This window comes from Bactrocera oleae, chromosome 4 (genome assembly GCF_042242935.1).
Source record: "Bactrocera oleae isolate idBacOlea1 chromosome 4, idBacOlea1, whole genome shotgun sequence".
Taxonomy (NCBI): domain Eukaryota; kingdom Metazoa; phylum Arthropoda; class Insecta; order Diptera; family Tephritidae; genus Bactrocera; species Bactrocera oleae.
The window spans coordinates 72,640,462-72,654,894 of NC_091538.1; the positions used below are offsets into that span (position 1 = coordinate 72,640,462).

The 14,433-nt window shown below is 38.4% G+C and overlaps 3 protein-coding genes and 1 pseudogene across 3 annotated transcripts; 3 read left to right on the forward strand and 1 right to left on the reverse strand.

Annotated features, from left to right (window-relative positions):
• Positions 1-262: 262 nt before the first annotated feature.
• On the forward strand, positions 263-3,261 carry LOC106627936 (activity-regulated cytoskeleton associated protein 1). The gene has a single exon (XM_014248277.3). The coding sequence runs from the start codon at positions 454-456 to the stop codon at positions 1,192-1,194; it is 741 nt and encodes a 246-aa protein (XP_014103752.1). The 5' UTR covers positions 263-453; the 3' UTR covers positions 1,195-3,261.
• A 2,200-nt stretch (positions 3,262-5,461) lies between these two features.
• On the forward strand, positions 5,462-6,277 carry LOC106626902 (activity-regulated cytoskeleton associated protein 1-like; annotated as a pseudogene).
• A 2,001-nt stretch (positions 6,278-8,278) lies between these two features.
• On the reverse strand, positions 8,279-9,590 carry LOC106615750 (activity-regulated cytoskeleton associated protein 2). Its single transcript, XM_014232120.3, has one exon. The coding sequence runs from the start codon at positions 9,446-9,448 to the stop codon at positions 8,687-8,689; it is 762 nt and encodes a 253-aa protein (XP_014087595.2). The 5' UTR covers positions 9,449-9,590; the 3' UTR covers positions 8,279-8,686.
• A 3,386-nt stretch (positions 9,591-12,976) lies between these two features.
• LOC106617749 (activity-regulated cytoskeleton associated protein 1-like) lies at positions 12,977-14,078 on the forward strand. The gene has a single exon (XM_014235176.3). It carries the CDS (start codon positions 13,110-13,112, stop codon positions 13,761-13,763), a length of 654 nt encoding a protein of 217 aa, XP_014090651.2. The 5' UTR covers positions 12,977-13,109; the 3' UTR covers positions 13,764-14,078.
• Positions 14,079-14,433: the final 355 nt, after the last annotated feature.

Consider the following 14,433-nt stretch of genomic DNA (forward strand, 5'->3'; position numbering starts at 1 on the left):
GAATTTTGAAAAATATAGACGCAAATAAACAAAATAAATAAATATTTGCCGGCTTTTGAGGTTAATCGTATATACATAGGTATATATGCACTTCAACGTCCAAATTCGTATCGCTTGCCGCTCGCACATAGACCGAGAGCTTTTATTGTGCATATCCAACTACTTGTACATATGTATGTACGTACATACTTATATTCCTATGAATACATGCATTTTCTCTTGCAATCCGTCATATACAAAGGCGACTATAAAAGCCGCTCCACTTGGTAGCCGAATTCAGTCTCTTACGACCGTCACAAGTGTATTATTCTAGTAGCAGGAAGACATTCGCTAACAGCAATTGGCTTTGTTCGCTGCTATTAACAACAAAACATTCAAGAACAATAAGCAAGAATTGTGCGTGAGTCATTTTAACTTCTCGTCTACGAAGTCCACATTTTTTCACACAACAAAATGTCACAACCCGTCGTACAAATGACAGCCGAACAGCTGCAGTCACTGATCGAATCGGTGCGTTTGGCAGCCGTTGCAGGTGCTAGCGCTGCAGCACCCGCCACTCTTCACAGCAAAGGCAGTTTCACAAACTGCACCAGCCGTTTTGGTGGCCAGCGCGATCACGAAGCTGTTGAGGAGTTCATAACCTCCATTGTGACCTACAAGGAAATCGAGTCGATCAGCGACGAGGATGCACTGAAGGGACTGTCTTTGTTGTTCTACGGACTGGCGTCCACTTGGTGGCAGGGCGTGCGTAAAGAAGCGAAAACCTGGGGAGATGCCATTGCGTTGATTCGCGACCACTTCTCACCCACCAAACCCGCCTACCAGATTTACTTGGAAATCTTCGAGAACCAGCAACGGGACAATGTACCCATCGACACATTTGTCTGTCAGAAGCGTGCGCTACTGGCACAACTGCCAGAGGGGCGTCACGACGAGGAAACCGAATTGGATTTAGTTTATGGTTTGCTGAACATCAAGTACCGTAAGAATATATTGCGTCAGGACCTTAAAACATTCCGTGAATTGCTGGAGAAAGGTCGTATAATCGAACACAATAACTTGGAGAGCGAAGCAGAGCAGAACGGGCCAATGCGTGGCTCGAAGCGCACCAAGCGCTGTACACATTGCAACTTCCGTGGTCACACGTTCGAGGAGTGTCGGAAGCGAAAAACTACCAACGAAGGCAATGAATAAGTGCAAACCACATACCACTGCATCAGTTCCATGAATTAACCAGACATTCACGCATACAACAAATCCAATGACGGCAACCTGCGCACAATACCAACAACCACAATAAAACAAATTGGACAATGGCGTCATCACTCAGTGAAGTCGCAGTCCGAGTAGCTTGCGCCGCAACCAAATCACTAAAGCAAAACTTCAGCTCTCATCAACGAAGCTATGCAGCAGCGTCGAACTTTGGTGAATTTGATATACAGCGGCAACAGCAGCACCCATACTACTAAGCCTTAGTATAAGTGTAAATATATAGTTATTGCGAACTGAGTTGCTCACAGTTCTCTTCGATTATATTGGCCGTTCTGCATTGGAAGACAAAGTCTTTGTCTAAAAATTGGTTACTATTTCCAATAGAGGAGAAGAGAACAGTAGTCTCTTAGATTCGTCAAAATCATTATACCGCACGCTATGTCTAACACGGCTCCACATGGCTACGAACGCCATTAACAATAACTCACAATTAGTGATACCAAGAATTTTGAATCAAACTCGGTTCTTCGGAACCACAATACCGAGTCACGCATTTGATCAGCTGTGCTTCAATAATATTGGAAGCAGTTTACCTCGCTTGGCATTTCAGACAATACTCGAGTTTCCTTCTTCAATTGAAATCTGCAATGGTTTATGCCCTTGTTTTATTCAAGTGGCGATTCGTGTGCATGCTGTAACTACTGTGATCTCCTCGGAATCCCAGTTATTCAACATATATTAACGAATTTCGGCTTTTTCAAACGAGTGTCATTTGCCATTGTTTTTCAATCGAAGAATGAAATATTTGATTTGTTGTTTGAATTTCTGAGTTCGATGGCTGATTGCTTCCTCTATGAAAATGGCTGTGAAGATGAGTGACTCAAAACTCCGTTGCATTTGTCTGCGGTTGACTGTGGTACAAACGCCTTCGAGTGAAAGCTTGATTGGAGCATGGCTTTGTATTTGTTTCATATGGTTTGGCTCAAACCGACATTTGGTAGACTCTTGGCCTGGCATTTCGGTGTTGTTCCAAGAGTTCTATCGGGTCAGTGTGTTTCAACCCATAGTTAAAGAAATGCACAGCTTTGCTAATTCTGCGCTCATCAAGAACTTGGCTTTTGAACTCTCTTACTCGCTCTCAAATGCGGCAAAAAACCAACCGTTACACATGGAAGTGCTGTCTGACATTTTGTATTCCGAATTAATATTGTTGGGCTATACGACGAACATTGGTGTGTAAACTTTTGCCAATCGCACTTCAGTGTGTATTGCTTCGGATTTATACATTGAGTGCGAGCGGTATCTGGTGGATCCGGTTTTGTTTTCGCATCGTCTACATACGAATTCGGTTCTCAAGCGTGTTGACAGTGATTCTGCGTGTGACAAAAATACAATTTGCAAATTTTTTAGCGAATTTCATATATATTATATATATTAAAATCGTACTGCTACCAAATTGTACAACGATGGCTAGACTGTCGCCATTCGTACAATTGGCACGCCAAATTGATGATTTGCATGTCAAGCTTGTTTAAATAACATTGACTGCAGCTTCAAGCGTATGGCTCGCCACTCAAAATGCATTCATGCATTTACTCAAATAAAATGTCTAGGATTAATCACACATTTACCTCCGGAATGGGATGATGATCTTAGCCTCTGTAGAAACCTCAGATATTGCTCATGTGATATTGATATCCGCAGTGTTGAATAGCATCATCACGTGAGTGGGAACTACCAACCGGCCATTTGCCGAGAGCGCCGAATTTCGGAGGACCCGGCCCATAATTCGGTTTAAATGGGGTTGGTGGTCTCACCTGCTAATAGTTTAGCAAAAGCACTGCCACATAAATTCAAAATATCAAACATTTCACAGTATGAGAAATACACCTTAATATAAATATTATCATAAGTACCTAAATCTTTGTTAATATTAGCAATAAGTTTTGCCTAAAAACAAAAAAAAAAACACAAACAAATCTTTAAGTCGGAAAAAAAAATAAAACGACAAAAGTTAAGCAAAATTAAATAAGGTAATCAAAACCTAAATCTTAACTGTTTTATTATTATACAAAAATGCGGGCAGTACTCCTTCAGAAAAATACTACATCTTCAGGTTAAAAAACAAATATAGTAATGTGTATTTATTGAGTTCTGTTCTCAACGTTGTGAAATGACTGAACTTCGTTGTATAAGAGATCGGTGTAGAAAATATTACTTTTGGATGAGTTCATAGCCATTTCAATTTGAGTTCTATCTACAACATTACTGTGGTGGGTGATAGCTGTACGTCTGCCATCGTTGTAAGTAAGGCGGTTGGAAAATATTCTATACCAAACTTCAGTCTGGAACAAAATTCAATTTTATACAAAGGAAATCCTTGAGTATTTGACAAAAGTGGTAGAAATTTACACAAAACAAATTTGGTTGGATCGAAGCTATACAATACGAAAAGTTCCATAAAAGAACTTGGTTTTTGTTTGTATGGCATAGTCGTCCGTTGCCTTGGGCAATAATCTGTGCCAAATTTTGTGAAAATATCTCGTAAAATACAAAAGATTTTCATGCAAGGACAGGTTTTGGATCGATCAGTTTGTATGACAGTCATATTCAATAATCGTCTGATATCGGCGGTTCTGATAAATGAGCAACTTCTTGGGACAGACGGATATTGCTAAATCGACTCAGCTCGTCATGCGTATAAGTATATATAATATTTTATAGGTCTTTGGCGTTTCCTTTTGGGTGTTAAAAACATCGTGGGAAACTTAATATACACCTATCAGACTATAAAAATAATTAAAAAGCTGCGCTTAAAATGTTCATGAACAATTAAGCATGGATTATAAAAATAACTATGTCCTGAAATGAGTTTAGCGGATTATAGTACCGGTCATTTGTAAGAATTTAGTTTTAAGAAAAACGGGTTAGGATTTGTAAATAATGTTGTATCTTTTGTCTAAGAACCTGAGATAGCTTCTAAGTATTTTTGATTCGTGTATGGAGTTAAAAAAGAGCTGACTTAAACACTGAATATTTATTCGCATATATAAAAGAAATATGGCTGGCTCTCTTAGAATCTAACAGAACTGTTTCAGTTCCAGTTGAAACGCATATATACAAGTAAATTTTTTTTTTTGTTGTTGTTAAACCTATGGAAACCAATGCATTTCTTGGGCTACCTTAAATTCACCGCTCTTACGAACCTGGCTATGAAGGTTTATCTAAGTCCCCAAGCTATGAATATCCTTTAATAATCTAACAATCTAAACTATCCCTCTATCCCCGGATTTAGTGCGCAGTGATCTACCATCTCAGACCTTAGAAATTCGAACATTTTTGTCTAAACTTGCAATTTTTTCCCTAATACCCGTATGTTCTCTTCTGAGACCTTCCTGATAATTTACTTCCTTTTGTTGACGATTTCGAACGTTTTACATATTTAGTCCTACATACGTATATACATACGAGTATATGAACATATGGTATTTACTTTTAATATATATGACGTTTTTATTCATTATCCCCGCTGATAATTTCATATACTGTTATTTATTTTACTCAAACGTGTGGCAGAAGAGTTTTCCATGTATAGGTGTGTAATTAATTAAGTATATCTCTGCTCTTCCAAATTTTGCCACCACTCAATTGTGAAATCATTTGGCTGTGCCTCAAAAATGAATTAGTCACTCTCAATGGACGAGTTATACTCTTCAGCGAAATGCTGCTGATGAGTACGAATGGTAAATATTTTTGTCAATAGTCGTGAGCGAAAAATTGTGAAATGGAAGACAAAAGCCGGTGGTTCTCTTTATGTTTTGAATCGGTTTGTATATTTATATAGATATGTACATATGTACGTGTATGGTATTTATGTACTTTATTTTTGTTTATTGACAACGGATATGTAATTAAACTTAAACAAGCTCCCAATAAAAAAATCAGAAACCAATAAAATAATTTATTAGAAAAGATTGGATAGATTAAAAAATGTGTATTCCTTAATGTTTGGTCATACATATATACGACACATAGAGAGCAGACGCACATACATACATACAATATATATAATTACAAATTCTAGTGCGTATCAGTCAGCTAATATTCTCTGTTATTCGTATCTCATTCACAAAACGAGCTTTCATTGTATTTGTAAAAGCATTTTCGTAACTTTGATTTTCTGATTCTGATAGTTTTGAGTTGCTGGGGATATAAAAGAAATGTATACTCTTGCAACCACATCCACGACATGGCAATTGTAGCGAAAAGACGCTGCCAACAACAAACATACAATAACAGATGATAACATAGTAATTAATCCATTCATTTGAGCCATCTAAAGTCACGTTCATAAAGCTTTCTTTTCTATTAAGCAAAATGTCACAACCAAAGGCAGTTTTACCCATTGCGCCAGCTATTTTGGTGGTTAGCGCGATCACGAAGCTGAATCGGAAGGAAAGGAAATCGAGTCGATCAGCGACGCGGATCTACTGAAGGGACTGTCTTTGTTGTTCTACGGACTGGCGTCCACTTGGTGGCGAAAATGTGGGGAGATGCCATTGCGTTGATTCGCGATCACTTCTCACCCACCAAACCCGCCTACCAGATTTACTTGGAAATCTTCGAGAACCAGCAATGGGACAATGTACCCATCGACACATTTGTTTGCCAGAAGCGTGCGCTACTGGCACAACTGCCAGATGAACGTCTCGACCAGGAAACCGAATTGGATTTGGTCATTTGGTGTGGTTCTGAACATCAAGTACCGTAAGAATATATTGCGTGAGGACCTTAAAACATTCCGTGAATTGCTAGAGAAAGGGCGTATTATCGAACACAATAGTTTGGCATCGGAAGCGCACCAGTCTTGTCAGGTGCGGGCAACTAAGCGTATCCATCAAGGCTCAGTATTTGAGGTGCCACACCGGAGGAGGATGAGTAAAAACAGATATCGATATAACATTGAAAATGTTAACACGGCGGCACCACCGCCACAGCCGACCTCGTAAAATAATGCACTCAAGACAAATTAATAAATATTGCTGGATAAATACTTATAAATCTACATATCATACTACACTGTCTCCTATAACTCATTGCATTATACACATTCATACTTAATATAACTTGATAATTTATTTCCTAATTAAAAGCCTCATTCTTTGAGTTTTTAAGTTGGCATGGTGGTGGTAGTAGTAGTATCAAGGAGTACTCACTGCTCCACTTAATTCTACATGGCGTATGATTAATTTACTGCTTCCACTAAATGTTTGACCTTCAGTCCAGTTTGTTTATTAATCTTTGAATCCGTAATCAGTTAAATTGCCTGGCGAATTTTCGTTGATAGCTCAAAGTATTTTGAATATTGTAGACGTAAGAGTTCTACTCCTCTAAACGCTATTGTATCTTTTCCACCTATTGTCATAAAATATGTTACTCAGAGGCTCTATTAAGAACGGCTTTTCAATTACTGCTACGAGTAGAGCCTACGTTCCAGGGCTTATAATGTCGTCTTTCAGCTTTAGGAAAATATTAAATGTCGTTAACTAAAAGAGAGTCAACATCAATCTAAACAGCTGAGTGATGTATATTTCGTATATGCCTATGTTTCCAATATTCTACTTAGGCGAAAATTTACGTTACTTACCATTAATAGATCGAGTACTTTAACATTTCTATTACATTATACACATTTTTTGTTTGAGTTTTTGTTTGGTTTGTATGAATTTATTAGTTAGTTAGAAGTGGATAGGTTTTACAGTTTTATTCGCTCGTTGGAGTTCCACATGCGAATTCCCACAGTACTCGATGCCAGAAGATCAGGCGATGAAAGCACGAAATGCTGACGATCTATCTGACCATTAGACGATCAACCGAAATGTGGGCCAGGTGCTCCAGATTATTATTTGGCGCTCTATCGGTGACCATAACAATTGGCCAGAGCCGCCGTTTGTGTCTTTTGAGGTGGCGTCATCGAATAGTGTGGGAATAGTACATGTGAAACTATACAAGCGTGGGGTCCATGACAGTCACAACATTTCTGGAGATTCACATGCGAATGTTATGACGAATCAGAGACCAAGGAAAGACGATGTTGAGTTACTTGACGTGCCTTACACCTGACGCAGTGCAGGTCTGCTGAGCGGCAGTTTGGCGTGCCAACGTCTGTACGAATGGCGAATGCCTAGCCATCGTTGTACTCATTTGAAGAGAGGCGCACCTGCAAGTGCCTAAATAAATTTTTTGTCACATATGGAATTGCTGTCCAAACTTTTGCGCTCTCTACCAATGACACATAATATAATATGACAGCGGTATTGACGTGAACCAATGCCGCTCTCGAGTATATTACGTATACTGTACTTATGCATGTACGTCTGCTGTGAGATGCCAGATGTCAAGGCGAATACATACAAGGTGGCAACAACAAGCTTGTTGTTCTGAGCGTTAAAGTCATGAATTAGTTTTTTTTTGTTTTCAGCTGCTGCTCCCACCTTTTATGAAGTGGCCTTGTCACACACGTAGCTATACGAGAGAGGCCGTGTAAACGCCAATCACACTGCAATATCAACGGTATGCGTCTAACGGTAAGACAGCGTAAAATTGTAGACAGCAATATACAACGTTGGAGATCGCTGCACTCAGTTGCGAGCGCCTGCTACCCGAATATATACCAAAACAAAACTTGCTAGGTATCTTCAGAGACGCAAGCCTCTACTATTGAGTGCAGCGAAGTTTGAGTCGTAGGAACATGCAGCCATTGAAATTTGTCAGTGTCCTCAAGAGTATTCTTTACTTACTATTTTCGATTACAACTCACAAAACGGCAACCTTTACTTATAATAGAAAACTGCGTCATCTCAGATACATGCCGAGCCGCTGAGGGGTTAACAACGATTTTAATTGCTCGGCACGCACCTGAGTTGACGCCAAAAAATTTACGAAGCTAAAGCTGCAATTTTGTTTGCCGAATCAAAGAAGAAGCTTGTATAATAAAACAAATACTCACTGAGGCAAATAACGAACTGTGGCTGATGCTCACGATGACTCATTTGTAGTGAACCTCTGGATATTGTTCTCCGAGTACCATTCTCCAGAAGTTGCTTAATTGTCGTTGGTCATTGCTGGCGTTTGTCGGCCAATTTGAACCGTGAAGGTACGGCGTTTAAGCGCTTGTTGCGTTGTGTTGAAAGATGATCTGTTTAAAATGTTACCAAGTCCCTCTCTATTGAATTTTGTATATTTTTTCGGGCAAAGTAAATGGCTCAGTAAATTGTTGCCTTGATTACTTTGCCCTCCGAACCAATAACTCAATTCAATTCGAGAAATTTAGTAAACACTTTGTGTGACGTCGATGCGGATACGGATGGGGAGGTGAGTGTTGAAAGTGTGTTAATTTACAAATTATTTTAAATATTACTTATATACTAAATATTGCGTTGGTCTGTAGTCTTACTGCTTGACTAAGAGCTTCTTATTGAATCTCATTCGCTTCACTGAAACTGGTTCTGACATCGTTAGTTTTGCCATCGCTTTCATTTTTACGTTTTCGGCATTCGTCGTAAGTGTGACCACGGAAGTTACAGTGGCTGCAGCGTTTGTTTCGTTTAGTGGCATGCAATAATTGCACTGTGTCGTACTCCAAGTTATTGTGTTCAATGATGCGACCCTTCTCCAATAACTCCGGGAATGTCTTAATATCCAGTCGTTGTATATGTCGACGATATTTAATGTTCACTAAGCCGTAAACCAAATCCAATTCGGTTTCCACGTCGTGACGATTCTCCGGTAACTGTGCAAGCAGCGCACGCTTCTGACAGACAAAGGTGTCGATGGGAGTGCGTTCGTCCTGCTTTTTAGTAAAAATTTCCATATATATTTGGTATGCTGGTTTGGTGGGTGAGAAATGTTGGCGAATCAGTGTGATAGCATCGGTCCACGTTTTCGCTTCTTTGCGTACACCTTGCCACCATGTGGAGGCCATACCGTGCAGCAGGAGCGATAGTCCTTTAAGTGCATCTTCATCACTAATCGACTGTAGCTCTTTATAGGCCACAATCGCTGTGATGAACTCTTCGACGGCCTCGTGGTCACGTTGTCCGCGAAAGTGACTGGTGCAGTTGCTCAACGAGCCCTTGGTGCAGGCGGCGGTGGTTGCAGATTTTGCTGTATCGATAAGTGAATTTAATTGTTCGATAGATATTTGTATAACTGTCTGCCCGTTATTGTTTTCCATGCTTTATTTATTTATTTGAATTCTTTACTATTATGAATTATGATATGCGGTCGATATATCAGAATGACAAAGATAAAGCCTAGGTATGTTGGCGAATATCTTAATGCATCCAAGCGCTTGGTCTTATGCGACTGATCTTTACTTCACAATTCAGGGGCTTTTATAGTTGTGCTGTATAGCCAAAGTGTCGAGGAAATATGCAAAACAATATGCTTGTAAACATTTGGGAATACAGTATTACCACTTTTATAAGGGCGGTCTTTTAAACGGATGTGTTGGCAGAGAATTTTTTCTCACTCCATTTTTATTCACTATAACCTTTAATAATTTTTATTCTCAACTATTTATTCGTCCTTCGTTATCCTGGAAACTCTTATAGAATTTTGGCTGTATCTCTTAATGGAGTTCACTGTAGCTCACGTCTGTGTGCGTTGAAGGCTCTGCGCACTGGGTAAATGAGAATTTGAGCCTTACTGAAAAGCACTAATGGATACCAAAATAGAAACACAAAAAAAAAGTATATACAGTAGCGGTTCATATTATTAGAATGGTTACGTTGTTGATAAAATACACGTTTAAACTGCCAATATCTCTTCAAACGCCTAAAACGATTGCTTGACTTCGGTTTTATTTTTGAACCATGAACAGTGTGTGTATGTCGAAAATAGCGAAATGCGCGTCCTAACTGATACAGTCATCTATGTGTGATGAAGTACAGGAGGCGAGTTACTTCTTGAATGCACTTAACAACGCATAAAACACCTCCTTTCGGTAATGGTGTGGGGAGTTTTATAAACCATCAAGCAAGAACAGTATTTAAAAGTGTTAAGATAAATACTTCTCTCATTTATTGATCCAGAGAGAGATAGAGAGAGAGCAGAGACCGGAATGTTTTGATGCATCGTTGTTCACCTTAATGTCGTAATATCTCTCTTCTACCATTGCTCGTGAGATCCCTCGACCTAAACCCCATCAAGACCATAACAATATCCTTTAAAAATTAACGAAATAAACGGCGTTAAAATGTTTGAAATAATATTTTAAACGGAAATTTATTTATTTTTAAAATCGCTATTTCTATAACGGTTAAAATGCTGCAACCGCCACTGTACAAATGTATTAAATAACAAGTAAGTAATGGCTAAGTTCGGATGTAACCGAACATTTTATGCTCTCGCAGAGTCAAATGGTATACTCGTTTTAAATTTCTTTGTGGATCTTGCCGCCTTGTTCTATGTTGACCGATATTTTCGGTAAAAAGTCAACTATAGGCACTGGGGTCCATATATTCAGTACCTAGGGGCTTGAACAGTTTTGGTTCAATTTAGATGATTTTTGGTCTCAAGGTGGCATACTTTAAACCGATATAATCATTGTTGCTTGATTTTCATACTGGAAAGTGAAAAATTCAGATGGAATTTAAAATACTATAACATAGAAATATTAGAAGAATAGTATGTACCGAATTTTTTTGAAATCGGTTAAGCAGATCCCAAGATATGAGTTTTCACCGAAAAGTGGGCGGTGCCACGCAAATTTCGAACGTGGTTCCTATAAAATCATCTATATCATATCATATCTAACTCGATTAGTTTTAGGTGATACAAACAACCGTTAGGTGAACAAAACTATTATACTCTGTAGCAACAAGTCGCGAGAGTATAAAAATGTATACCATGTCTCTGTTATTAAGAGTTCTTAAATAAAGCGATTGCCTTCCTCGCTTCTTTCAAATCGATGCTTTAAGTGTGAATGCGTAAATTTTTGATAATTTTTGTTTTGAATATAAATCACTTTCAGTTGAAAAATTGTAATACGAGCTTATTTTTTCATGTGAGTTTATATTATTTTGAGTATAACAGCAATTTCGTTTGGGAAATTGTAATATGATTCTCGTTTTATTATGCTCTCGTTTAATGGTCGTGATGAAGTGGCGAACATTCGGATGTCTATCTGTCCATTTGACGGTGCAGTACTGGTACTCGTGTTCTTTGACCATCTAGAATCAATATCGGATGATTGCCACAACCACCAACCGAAATCAATTTTGATACAAGTTGTCATGGTCCTCCCACATGTGTGGCTGGGATGGTTTCGAAAAGTGCGGATCTTAGAGACCGTCTTAGAGGTTTAATGCACATTATATATATATGTACATATGTATGTATATATTTCAATAAAAAAAAAAATAATTTACAGAATTACTTTATATATTTTATTTGTATATAATATTTCATAATAGTAGCACCCAGTAGTTGTTGTTATATTATATATGTATGGTGCTATGCGTACTCGCATATTTCATTGTTTTGCACACAAAATATCACATATTTCGGTATGTACTCGAATCAGCAACGGGATCGTTTGAGAAAACAGAAAAGACTGTTCAATTATGAGGGGGAAGATGAGCCTAATCGCGATAATAAGCAAAATTTTAAAATTAATTAATATTTAGCCACACAATTTATATTGCATTGTCTCCAATCGATGAAATATGCGATCAGTTGAAGCAAGTTACTGAAATTTTTGGATTTTTATTTAATATTGATCAGCTGAAAACTTTTACATATAAAGCCATTTTGAAACTTGTAAAAGATTAGAAATGTCATTAACTCACGTTGGATTGACGGATATAAGTAGATGCAACATATTTATGCTACGAAGTTCGTAGTATTGCCAGAAAAATTGCTCACAAAAGTACACCACTGGACTTTGAAATTATGTATATTTGTTCAAACGAACTAATAGATATCAGCAACATCATCAATTGAAAATGAAGTGGCACAAACTCTTATAACAGTTGTGTATGATTTTTCCAATTTAAAGGCATGAAACTATCTAAATAATTAATTATTTTTATTGTTCTCCTAATTATAATATTTTGTTAATAATTATGTTAACCCTTTGCAATGTGAGTGTTAAGGTACAATAGGCTTACAAGAGGCGCAGAATTTGGCATTTGCCTAGGGCGGTAAATTGTCTCGGACCGGCTAAGTTTGGCAGATGAGTATAATGCCTACTTACACTTTTTCTTTTCGTCCATAGTTCACTCATGTTGCCGCAACCTGCTATCAGAAATCGGACTTGGATTCGAATATTCATAGAAGTTGATATTTGCTATTTTCATGCGCCCGAATACGTAAACACAACAAGCAATAAGAACTGTCAAACTTACTAACACACCTTGGGCTAGAATTTCCTAGAATGCACTGCAACGTGTACATACTAATTGCAATGCTACGTTTACGCACTCGCAAAAAAATTATTACGAAGCTCAATTTGATTGAATTTCACAAAATGTAGAAATTAAAAAAATATGTATATGTACATATTTACATATGTATGTATGTCTATGTAAATATTTGTATGTAGGTAAACATAAAAAACCGGTAATGTGCAGCATTGAGACATACAAGTACATGTTCGTATGTAAATGCAATATAGAGGCTCTCTCAGTGAAACGTTTTGTGCTCTCGAAACATGCGAAATGCTTTGAGTATGTAATCATATAAAAGGTGTATGTGCGAATCAAAATTTAGTCGAGTTAAATGCAACTAAGAGCAGTGCGCGTGGACTGCAGCAGAACTTGTGCCAACACCAACACTACCTATAAAAGCTCCTTATAACGTCAAGCGAATGCGAGACAACAACAATAACGATAATGTCCCAACAATCCACAATTCAACTGACGACCGAGCAGCTACAGTTAATGTTGGATTCGGTGCGTTCTGCAGCCGTTGCAGCAGCGAATTGCGCCGCCCCAGCTACCGTGAAGATGAGAGGCACGTTCGTGTATTGCAACAGTCGTCTTGGAGATCAACATGATTCCGTTTATGTCGAGGAGTTTATTCAATCAGTACTGGCATACAAGGATATGGAATCGATCAGCGATGAAGACGCGCTTAAAAGTATCGCAATACTGTTTTACGGCGAGGCCTCCTTATGGTGGCTGGGTGTGCGTGGGGCGAAGGAAGTGCATACTTGGGACGAGGCAATCGCTTTGATTCGTGAGCACTTCGCACCCGCCAAACAAGCTTATCAATTGTATATGGAGATTTTTGAGGAAAAGCAAGATGACCAAACAGCCATAGGAACATTTGTCTGTCAGATGCGTGCTCTACTGGCACAATTGCCCGAGGGGCGGCACGATGAGGACACCGAGTTAGATATGGTCTATGGTTTGCTGAATATAAAGTATCGGCGTCAAATATTACGTCAGGATGTTAAAACTTTCCGTGATTTACTTGAGAGGGGAAGAGCCGTTGAGTATAATTGTAAGCAAGCCGAGGAGAAGAAATGTAAAAATAAATCCTAAACGGACCAGTTTTAAAGTTCCTATCGTCAGATCGCTTACTAATAGGCGACCAGTACCATCAATTAATTGTATCTTGACCCTGAAATCGGACTTCATCCAACATGCGGGAAAATTTAAAATTTTGTTTCTCAAGGGTAGCGGCAGCAACATTGTTACTTCTCGGACACAAGTAAACTCTAATAAAATTATTTATAAACCTGTAAAAAGGCTCAGGGCCCGATAGCGGTCATGTTATAAAGAGTAGAGTTAGAGTAACAAGCAGGAAAGAAACGAAATTGGAATACGAAAAATAAATTAAGAGACTCATAGCTAATACGTTTTATAAAGATCATTGGGGTCACATGGGAAGAGCGCACTGTTGACACCTGTAACTTTGGCTCTAGTGCTCTTTATGAAATTTGGAAGTATTAATCTCAAAAGAATATACTTTGAGAAAACGCAATTAAAAATGTTTCCATTCGAAAAACACAAGTATGTACATTAGAGCGGGTTGATATACAGGACGCCGGGATTTTCTTTATTTTCACTGTCATTATCAAGAATGTACCGGAGGAAAATTCTGCAAAATTACGCTCTCTTAGCTTTTTCATTAAAGGCATACAACCGGAAAATAAAATAACTGAAAAATCGGTTGTAAGGGCGATATATGATATGGTTGTCCGATGTGGCC